This window comes from Octopus sinensis, linkage group LG12, assembly GCF_006345805.1.
Source record: "Octopus sinensis linkage group LG12, ASM634580v1, whole genome shotgun sequence".
In the NCBI taxonomy this organism is placed as follows: domain Eukaryota; kingdom Metazoa; phylum Mollusca; class Cephalopoda; order Octopoda; family Octopodidae; genus Octopus; species Octopus sinensis.
Window position 1 is genome coordinate 70,457,630 of NC_043008.1, and position 12,500 is coordinate 70,470,129.

Genomic DNA, 12,500 nt, shown 5'->3' on the forward strand with positions numbered 1-12,500 from the left:
ATTTATGTATATATATATATATGTTTATGTATATATATATGTTTATGTATATATATATATATGTTTATGTATATATATATGTTTATGTCGTTGCCAGTGCAGTCTCCACTGGCTTCTGTGCCGGTGGCACATAAAAAGCACCATCCGAACGTGACCGATACCAACCCCGCCTTGAATGGCTTCTGTGCCGGTGGCACATAAAAAACACCATCCGAACGTGGCCGATGCCAGCACCGCCTCGACTGTCTTCTGTGCCGGTGGCACATAAAAAAAGCACCAACCGATCGTGGCTGATGCCAGACCCCTCTGGCACCTGTGCAGGTGGCACGTAAAAAGCACCCACTACACTCGCGGAGTGGTTGGCGTTAGGAAGGGCATCCAGGTGTAGAAACACTGCCAGATCTGACTGGAGCCTGGAGCAGCCCCTGGCTCCCCAGACCCCGGTCAACCCGTCCAACCCGTGCTAGCGCGGAAAACGGACGTTAAACGATGATGATGATGATGTATATATATGTATGTATATTTATGTATGTATGTGTATATATATATATATATACATATGAAGATATATGTATGTGTGCATGTATGTATTTATATATGTATGTTTTTATGTATGTATGTGTATGTATGTATGTACATATATATATGTATTATGTATGTATATATGTATGTATAAATATATATATATACATATATGTTATTACTCAATCTTATTTCAAGATTTCTTGCCAATAGAGGAAGAATTGTTTTCTAACCAAGATCCAAGGTACTTTATTGGAATTTCAACATCAACAAGAGGCTAATTTTGCTTCTTTGTATGTATGTATGTATGTATGCATGCATACATACATACACCTTGTGTATGCGATTAGATGTATGACTACTACTGTGTGAGTTAGAGGTTTACACAGATTATCATTATCCAGTCAGATTTCACTATAGTGGTTAGTCTACAACTGTAATTATAAGTGTTACAACTTATATACAGAGAGAAAATAGAGATAAACACAAGTATAAATATCTAGTTCCTACGTACATTTCCCCATTGCAGTTATCGGGAACTCAGTATTGGATGTTCCAAGTGTATTTGGATGTGTAACCACCATAGATTGTCAGGGGAACACTTTATGGCATTCTGTTACAGAGATCTAATAACTGAATACAAAACACATGGCAAGGTGTTTTATAAGTATTTTCAGAAAGAAAGCAAGTGAGAAAGATGAAGGAAAAAAAAAATGACAGAACTAGATAGTAGTAAACAGGATGAGAAATAAAAATATATTAATAAATGAATAAAATAGATACACACATACATATAGAGATATTCTTTTCAAGGCCTGAAAGTTTTGGGGAGGGGACCAGTCGATTAGATCGACTCCATTACGCAACTGTTAGTTAATTTATCGAGCCTGAAAGGATGAAAGTCAGAGTTGACCTTAGTGGAATTTGAACTCAGAATGTAAAGATAGATGAAATACCACTAAGCATTTCACCCAGCGTGCTAACATTTCTGCCTGCTCACCACCTTATACACATAGATATATTAATTGAAGACTAATAAAATGTGATTTCTAAATGAAATGAAGATCAATGAGAAAATATGTAAACAAAAAAAAAAATAGATGAAGGTGGTAAGTGAGGGAAATGAAGGTAGAAAGTGCTGGAAGTGTATGAAAGGAAGTTTAAGGGAGGGGAAAGGGATAGAAGAAGCAACTTGTAATGGGTCAGTATTTTAATACAATTCTTGAAGTTGACACCTGAAGTAGGAAAATTATTCTGCTAAATCAGTAACATCTTGTAGATAAGTTGAAAGACAAACAACATAGAAGTCAAAAGTCACAAAATATAAACTCCTGTAACTTAGTGCAGAGGTATAGGTTAAAAAAGACACTAACACAGACACACATACCCACAACATGCAACCCCACATATAAACTCTTATGAAACCTATCCTCACACATGCACACAAACACACTATATATATATTGTTATATATGGGGATGGTCATATTTTTGCCAGTTAAAAAACACACGCACTGTATACTTGATCCTCACTTCATTTTTATTATTATTATTTTAATGTCCTTTGTCTATCTTTTTGTTACACATCATGTGACCTCTTCAGTGACTTTGTTTCACATGTATCTCCTCTTGTTTTGTCAAGTCCATTTTGTCTTTCTATGGTATGAATCCTTATTTGCACATATGTTTGTGTCTGTGTTCAGTATGTGTGTTTTGTGTGCATGTATGTATATATAGATATATATATATATCTATATATATCAAATTTGATTGCATTTCTTCTTAGAGAGGCTTCTACCCCTCGAACTCCCTACTTCATTCTTTACATATCTTCATACATTTTTTATGGTAATGCTTTTTTTTGTATATATATATATATTATTATATATATATATATATATAGTTCAACCCATGCTAGCATTGAAAACGGACGCTAAACGATGATGATGATGATATATATATATATATATATAATACTTATGTATGTGTCTGTCTGTATGTGCATGTATGTCTATCTCACTTTCTCATTATATACATGCATACATATGTACACACACATATTTATATACACAAGCATACATATATACGTATCTCTCTCTCTCTTTATATATATATATATATATATAGTTTATTGAAACTATGCTTATCTTGTGGCTTGAGTTCCATGCCACTGCAATCTTTTCAACATAGTAAGATGTAATGTAAAGGTACGTTCCCTGCTATTTTAGATAGATCAAATGCTTATGTAGAGGCTCTTTCATTAATTATCACTTATAAATAATGCATAGCGTCAATCAACTTTTCGCCAATTCACAATCTACTTCACACTCGGTAGACTAAATAACTATGGCTCTCCCTCCTCCCTTCTTCTAAAACCCAAACTTTCCTTCCGTTAATGCACTCGAGATAAGTGTGTTTAATGAATGTTAAATAACGTTAAAAATTAGTAGACTGTGTATGCGTGTTGATACAGAATCCCTAGTGTTTAAAATTCGGACCCTGTTATGAGGCGGAGTAAAATGAAAACTAACAGCATTAGAAGCCTGTTTTATTGAGAAATGCGCTTTCAGCCGAGGTCTGATACAGTTATCTCCCTTTAATTCTTCGTTAATCATCAAGTAAATAATTTCTCCCTCAATGATACTCTGATTTATTTACATAAATCAATATATGAACATAATCGAATATCTATGAAATCTTTCTGTCTCTGTCTGTCTCTCTCCCCCCTCTCTCTGTTTGAATGTGTGTAATTTGCGTGTGAGTATTTGTGTGTGTGTGTGTGTGCATCAGAATGTGTATGTGTTCTTATGTGTGTGTATGATTGTATTATTGCATATAAACCTAAGTATATGTGTAAATGTGTATTGCAGTGTAAGTGTGGTATATCTGACAATATGTATACTTGCGTGCGCGCACGTGTGTGGTATATGTGACCGCGTTTGTGTGTGTGTGTGTGTGTGCGCGCGTGCGCGCTTATATCATGCGCTCTGGCTTGCTCAGTAAATTATCGATATTTGAGAATTATTAAGGGAGCAGTTATTTTATTGAACCACTATAAAGGGAAGTAACTGTAAATGATTCAGACAAAAATCGATATCCATCATTTTTGATTCCATTCTCTAAAAATCCCCAGAACTCCTCTCACTTAACACAAGGCAGTCACCAGACAATTTGGAAAAAGCTACAATTCTCCTCTCAATATTTACCGATTTCCATTTTTTTCTTCTCTCTTTTCATTCCCTATATTCTTCCTGTTCAGTTTAGTAAATTATATTCTGTTTCCTTCAATTGGGGCAAATAAAAAATTACCTTCACCAATAAACATCCTTAAATTTTTGTTCTGTCTCAAATCTACAGTTTTATTCAGTCAGAGTTTATTTTGGTTTCTATGGTGTTTCAGTGGAAGAAAGTACGAGATTTTCACCTGAATGGGGCACAAGTCAATCACAGGTTTAACACAAAGCTGTAGGTGGTATTCATTTGCAGTGGAGTGGAATGGAGTAATGCACAATGAAGAGGTTTGCTCAAGAACACGATACACTGCCATGTCTGGGGTTCAAAACCATGACTTTATGATTGCACTTCCAACACCCTAATAACTACACACACACACACACACATATATATATAAACAATGAACTTTCAGTTTCTGTGTTACAAATCCATTCACAAAGCTTTGGTCAGTCTGATGCTGTGTTTAGATAAAATATTTGCCCAAGGTGCTGAAACCACAATCATGTGGTTGGAAGGCAAACTTCTTGGCACGCCTGTGCCTATCCATGCAGGTCAGTGATGGTTCTAATCAGGTTTTGTCCCTGTTGAAGGATGGAAAAGGGTGATAACATTTTCCTGATATATGTAGTGATTGTTGGATTCTTGTCAAGGTGAGATTTATTTTCTTTCACCAGTCAGATAAAGAGGGACAATGCCCTCTGCCTTTGTAGGGTTTCCTACATTTTCAGTTTGGATTATATACTGTACCTGTCTAGGAGTGAAAGGACTTGTAGAAGGTAAAGCAAGTGAGAGACAGAAATAGTTAATGTTAAGGAAGCTGGGAATAGGTCTGGGGCAAGAAGGATTAAGCCAAGCTTTTTGTGTTGGATGTGGGTGTCTGTGAGGAAATATTGCTGTGTGGGTGGTCAGATAAAGCTGGAGTGGTGTAGAATAGACAAGCTCAAGCAATCACAGACCATTATAATGACATCAGAAAATTGCAGAGAATATATACATTTTAATTGTAAGGCAATGTCACTAAAGGTGTTGTTTAGCCTCAAGTTATCTCTCATTGAGCAGACGTAAATTCAAAAGCCTTTCAGCTATGACTACCCTGTCTTTTTGATATCTAAAACTACATTGTTAGGTGTGATTTTATTTTTATAAATGGCATGGTGTGATTTAGGGCACATTGGTTATTGTTTCTTGCAGATTGAGCAACTACTCAGAGGATTCCTTGCTGATTTATCTCTACTGGTGAAGTGTTTGGAGATGATAGCTTGCTTATCAAGTGGTGGCTTCTATTTGTTTATCACTTAGAATTTCAGAATAAATTTTGTTCAGGCAATAGACTCACACTGCTTGAATAATTGATGTGGAGGTGCAATGGCCCAGTGGTTAGGGCAGCGGACTAGCAGTCCTAGGCTCATGGTTTCGATTCCCAGACTGGACGTTGTGAGTGTTTATTGAGTGAAAACACCTAAAGCTCCACAAGGCTCCAGCAGGAGGTGGTGCCGATCCCTGCTGTACTCTTTCACCACAACTTTCTCTCACTTTTTCTTTTGTTGGCCTGCTCGCTTAGCCAGCGGGGTTGCGTCATTTGAAGGCTAAAACAATGTGAAGTACATTGTGTCCAGTGATGTGTAGCAACATCTGATAGCCTGGTTGGTCACGGTGATCACAGTGATATAAAATTGATCCATGTATGTTTACATCAGTGTGTACACACACACACACACACACACACACACATATATATATATATGACAGTCAGCTGAAATGTTCGTAGGCTGACCAAGATACTCTCATGGAATGTGACCAAATGGGGTTTATTTTTCAACATTAACCCCTTACCTAAGCTCATCAAATCTCCCTCTCAAATTTTTATGCCATTATCATTTAATGTGAATGTAGTTCTGGTCCTTGTCAACCCAGCATGTCACTTGTTCATTCTGCACAAATCCTCACTCCTGCATTCATCATGTGGCTGATATCTTTTATAAGCTTGTTCATTCGTTTTATGTTTTTCATCTGTTTTTCCATGCTTGCCTGGGTTTCATGAATATTTAGTGTGAGGCATTGTTTTACAGGTGAATGTCCTTCCAGAAGCTAACTCTTAATTGTTTAGTCCACACAGATTCAAAAACACAAAGTGCATGGATGCTTTGTTGACAGGAGAAACTGACATCAAAAGCATCCAGCATTCTTTCATACAGGCAATTTTAAATGTAAACAAATATGCACACATGCACACAGTTATGTTTAAATATGTGTATGTGTGTGTGTGGTGGGTTTTTTTTTTTTTTTTCAGTCTCTCTCTACTAAATTAACTCACAAGGGGTTTGTTGGCCTATTGCTTTGGGAGAAAATTCTTGCCTAAATTACTGCACAATAGAGCAATCTCAAAACCACATGGTTAGAAAGGAGCTTGACCTCACACCCATGACTGTACCCAGTCACAATTTAAATCTGTCACCTTTTCTGCATTTTATTCTTGTTAACATGACATAACCATCATATTCTGCTCATCTAATTTCTCACAAAATTTTGGTTATATTCATATTGATATTTCATATTTTAGTTTGATACATACATGAAAATATTTTTTATGTTTATAACATATTTATTTATATACTTAATGCTTTTGTCATCATATTTGCAACTAGAAATAGGATCACTGTATACATCACAAATAATTTTGGCAGAGTTTAATTTGAATGGATCTAGCATCATCATCATCATCATCATCTTCATTGCCGTCATATAACTTTACTGGTAATAATAATCTTTAAAGAATAATTGTGGTGTTTTTATATTTACAAGATTATTGATAGAAATAGAGGTTTGATTGATTAAAATGTAGATTTGAGATTACTTTGTCTAAATTTTGACAGGGTTTCATATTAGACATTATAAACACTGGTGCCAATTGTATTAACCCAAGCCAGTGGTCTTCTCATTAGGTAAATGTTTGTAGCATGGAGATAAGAGACATGTGTGCCTGAGCAACTTCCAGTCTTCTGCAAAAAGTTAGGTTTCGACCTCCAAAAATAAATGCAGATGTATAGAGTAAATTGAACAACAGGAACCCTTGAAAAAATAGTGAGAACTTAATGACAGTTGAATCCACAACCCTTTAATTGACATCATAGTTGAACTACCTCTATAATGTAAGCTCTCAACCTTCAAAATAATTCTAGTTTTCATTTTAATACATGGGTATATGCAAGCACCAATTATGTAGTTGTTTTAAAATTTGTTTATTTGGATTAATAAATATTATTGGTTGTTTTGATTATGCATTTCAATGTTAAAAATTGATTTAATCCCAAAATATTTTCCTCATTTTTCATAAATTTTGTGATTATCTGCTTATTTATTCAGTTCAGCATTCCACTAATGTATTCAGCCTTCCACTAATGTATTCAGCCTTCCACTAATGTATACTCTTTGGCATTTAAGCCAGCCAAAATATTCCACCTATTTTATGTTCAAACTTGCCTGATCTGGCCTGTCACACAAACCCTACAATATCATTCCAAAAATAAACAATCACATCATGAAACATCTCAAAGCTACATGATAATGCATGATTAACCCATTAGTATTTGTACTAGCCAAATCTAGCCCAAACATTCTACCTGTTTTATGTTCAAACCAACCAGATTGAGTCACTCACACCAATGGTACAATGCCATTCAAGAGATATACAATCACATCATCAAAATCCTGAAGGTACAAGAAAATGTCTGATTAATTCAGAACAATGTCAATAAATAAGAATTATAATACAATGTAATCTGAATATTAAAGGGTTAAATTCAAAACAATATAAATGATTAAGTATTAGATATGACACAGAACTCTGAATACTAAAGGATTAAATTTTTCTTCTCTCTCTTTCTCTCTCTCTGTCTTTATGTGTGTGTAATAATAATTTTTTTTTTCTTTTTCAGGAACCTCAATTCAGGGTACAGACGGTAACGGCTGTACTCTTCTCCAAATACACTGGGTTGAGATTCTATGTACTACTTTGTTGTTCGGCATATTGGCGCACCAGTAATGGTTACATGCCTCCTGCCACATACATCATAGATTCACTTCCTCGACAATTACCTCCCACCCCCACCACCAACCACCACCACCCAGCCTCGAACCCCTCCCCCACCACCACACAGAAGATTCACCCCTTCCCCTACTTACCCATGTACCTTCAACTACCCACCCTTCCACCTGCCCTACCAACTCCACTCTTCCTCTTCATGGTGACAGGTAGAGTCACATATGAAAACTATTATGTTACAAACTACTTCTACCACCACCACCACATACCACCACCACCACCACTACCACCACCACCACTAATACAACAGCAACAACAAGAAGAACAACACCATAATGGTATTGGAAATTTCACCTCCTACAAATATTTTTAACGAACCAGTTGACTTGGCAGAATTAACTTCATTAATTATTTAGCATTTTTAAAAAAAGAAATTTTTTATTAATTTTCTTATATGTCTTTGTTTCGTTTTTGTTTCTTTGTTTTTTCTTGTATTTTCTAAAAAAAAAATATTTCATTATCTTTTTTTCATTATGTTTATTATTACGAAATACAATAAAGACAATATACAAATGCATAAAAAACAATATATATATATAGAGACATATATATATTTCCAGTTTCTCACAAAGTTCTTATAAACCATGAGCCTATAAGAATAGGGTGTACTTACATCAGTCTATAAAAATACACACACACATATATATATAATTTTTACAGAAATATAGATGAACTAGAGAAAGTATACATACCAATTACAAACAAGTACGTATGCACGGGTGTATTTTCATATATACACACACACACTCATATGTATATATATATGCATACACTCATATATATATATATATATATATATGAGTGCATGTAAATATCTCTGTCTCCCCTTTGTGTCTCTCTATCTTCACACACTCCCATACATGCATATATATATATATATATATGTATATATATATATATATGTATATACATATATGTATGTATGTATGTATGTATGTATGTATGTATAGAGAGAGAGGAAGAAAACGTGTGAGAAAGAGGGAGTGAAGGGAAATTAGAGAGAGAGGAGGAGGAGAGAAATAGAGAAATGTATATGTTTATACACTAAAATGTAGAAATATTTACACACACATTTATGCATATAATTATATATGAATATGCATAAATATTTGTATGTATATATATATATATAATATATATATATATATATATATATACATATACATATACATATACACACACACATATATATATATAGCTATTATAGATTTATGTATATATGTACATATATGTGTATGGATGTAGGTATATATGTATGTGTATTATACATATGGGTACTTACTTATTTGAATACACATGTGCACATAAATATATATATTGAATATATATGTATACATACGCATAAATATATGTAAAACATACATAGTTAACCAATTAAGATAAAAATATATAATTTTATTATGGCACTGTATATATACATGCTTTCAAGATAGAAAAAAAAATTCATTGAAATCTGTATAGACACATGCATGTATTCCAGATAAGTGACACAAACATATATATATATATGCACACACACATGCACCTAAACCTGAGTGAAAACAAGGCATATATATATGTGTTTGTATGTGATATGTGTGCCTATCTTTCTCTACCTACCTTTATACATTTACACACACACACATATGTATGTATATTGATGTTCGTTTCTATGTTTAGTTATATTAAAAACAATTTTGCATTAATCTGATGGGTTACTCTATACTTTTGTGGAGTACAGATTTATTATTCATATAAAAGAATGTTGTTGTTGACAGTGATTTCGAAGTTTTGGCCCGCTAAGCCATCAACAGTTTGACAATGGCTTAGCTGGCCAAAACTTCGAAGTCACTATTCAACAACATTGCTTTTGAGGAATTACATATATATATATATATATATATATATGAGTATGTATGTGTGTACATATGTGCATGTATATCATGAGTTTATTGAGAAATCATAAAAGAATGAGAAAGAAAATTAAGATATTCAATATACTTAATGTGGAGCCCTATAGTATGTGTTAGGGTTAACACTCATCCTGTATACACTATAGCTAAGATGGTGAATGTATAGCATATGAGATCTTTTCCATACTCAGCTATGATAAAATATATATATGCATGTATTGTATATGTTGATAGTGTCAAGATTAATACAAGGTCACTGTATTCTACTCTCATAATATGTGTGTATTTGATATGACTGAGTAGACATTTGTGTTATAAGAAGAAGTACATATTATGGCTGTGTTCCTTTCTGGCCACTGCCACCCAGCTGGGGCCAGTAAATGATTAAGAATAGAGTATACATCAGTTTACATATTGTATATATTATATATCAGCAAAGATGGTGGGGTACTAACTCGTATAATGACTTAAACTGCAACAGGGTAAATACTTCATTTATGATGTTGTGAATAATCCATTTAAGATAGAGTACCCTGCCTAGTTAAGGCATATTATACTCCCATGCTCACTTTGATATTGTATATAATGGAGTGAAAATATTTGACATATAAAGGCAGTGCCCCAGCATGGCCACCGTCTAATGACTGAAACAAGTGAATAGAAATATATATATCTGAGCCATCTCTTGGTGGATACTCTGATTAAAATATATACACTGTATCTGAGTGAGAGAGAGAAGTTGAGACTCAATAATTTGCTGGTGCAAGATACTGAAGAATGAATCTTCGGTTACATTAGTCATACCATATTCCCGGTAAATAAATCTGTCTTTTCTATACTTGTCTTCACCACCTGTTGGAAGATTTCTAAAGTGTAGGTGAATCTTCTTGAAGTTGAGAGTGAAAAAATAGGAATAAGAATTGAGATTTATTTAAATTAATGAAATAAAAATAATATGCAGAAGAGAAAGAATTGGTGCAGGTGACAGGTGGCCAACTATCTCTGCTAATTATTTATAAAATATTATTGTACCTGAAGATTAATCTATGTAGAAGTTAGTCACTAAATCTACAATGGTAGATAATCCATATACTCATACCTGCAATATATATTATGATATATATGTGTATATGTATGCATACATACATATATATACATACATATACATATATATATGAGTAAACACATATAGAGACAGGTACTCTCTCTACAGGAAGAAACCTGTTCTGCACTGGGTCCTTATTTCATACTTTAATCTCTCATCTTCTACCATAAAGCCTCTTGTTTCAGGCTTTGTAGTCTTGCAAGCTGCAGAGCAACTTCACCAGTGTTGGTGGTATGTAAAGAGTACCCAGTATAAGCTGTAAAGTGGTTGGCATTAGGAAGGGCATCCAGTCAGAGAAACTATGTTGAAGTAGGTAGTCAAGCATGTTGCAGTCCTTCGGCCTGCCAGATCTTATCAAACAATCCAACCTCTGCCAGCATGGAACACAGACATCAAACGATGATGATATAATTAGAAAAAAGATGGACGAACAATTCTCTGTGGTAATTATTAGTTTATATGAGATGTTACATATACATATCTAAACTACAAGATGAAGATAGCTCTTTACAACCATTTCAAAGCTGCAGCAACTGGCTGATACCATATAGCATATTACACAAACAGGTGTGTCTAATGAGACAATAATTTTCTCATTAAGCAAAAAAAGAAAAAAAAGAAAAAGTATTATTAACCCACATGAAGCAAGATATATGAATATCGACAAACTGGAAATGACAAATATTCTCATTATACATACACACACACACACACACACACACCATATATAAGACAACATGTTACAGTTAAATCAGGCTGCATTGTTAGTTTTTATGGCAAATATATCATTGTGGTACATTATATCATTATTTTATTAACCAGTGTACTTTGAGTTTATCATTGTTTAAACATCGGGGTACATAATTTTAGTTACTGGGTGCATAGATTTATCATTGAACTGTGTTGTTTAAGCATCAAGGTACATGATTTTAAAAACAAGGTACAATGCCATATCATTGAGATACACTGTGTGAACAGGGTACATCATTTTATCAATAGGGTACATGGATGTTTCATTAAGCTATGTTACTCTAGTATCATCATACATAATTTTTATATTACATAACTTCATGCTGTTGTTAATGTACCTTGTTTTACTTTAACATCATAGTACCTCAGTTTCATTATTACAGTACCTAAATTTAATAACTGGATTTCATGAATTTAAGAATTGTGGAATAAACATGTTTTCAGTTGGTGTATTTCATTGTATTATTACCATATTATATTATATCACAAGACTACTTCAATTTCGTTTTCGAATAGGATACCTCAGTTTGCATTATTTTGGTATGTTATATTTGAATACCTGGCACTAGCATTGGGAAAATTCTTGCTAACAATGGGTACCTTCTTTTTTCATTTGAGTCTGTCGTTCTAACATTGGATAGCTGTTTTATTACTGGGAAATCTTCATATCATAAAGAACTGATGCCCTCAGTCCAAACACATTTTCCAGTATTCAAATTCTTTTTCCAGAATAGAAAAAAAAAGAACAGCAAAAAATAAAATAAAAACAATATGAAAGCAAAGATAAGCAATATTGCAACTTCTACTAATACTACTACTACTATTACCAGCACTACCACTATAAATTATAATAATAGTAACAATATATGATTAAAAGGCAAATAAATTGAAAAAGA

At 33.7% G+C, this 12,500-nt stretch overlaps 1 protein-coding gene across 10 annotated transcripts in view; it reads left to right on the forward strand.

Moving 5' to 3' along the window:
* LOC115218071 (zwei Ig domain protein zig-8) overlaps nucleotides 1-8,726 on the forward strand; it is a 547,852-nt gene extending 539,126 nt beyond the window's left edge. For 7 of the 10 annotated variants that reach the window (XM_036508046.1, XM_036508050.1, XM_036508048.1 and 4 more), the window contains one exon: nucleotides 7,691-8,726. In XM_036508046.1, the coding sequence (XP_036363939.1) occupies nucleotides 7,691-7,797 (107 nt within the window). In that variant the 3' untranslated portion in view covers nucleotides 7,798-8,726. The remainder of the gene's footprint in view (nucleotides 1-7,690) is intronic. The other 3 variants (XM_036508049.1, XM_036508053.1, XM_029787842.2) reach the window with 1 other exon arrangement.
* Nucleotides 8,727-12,500: the final 3,774 nt, after the last annotated feature.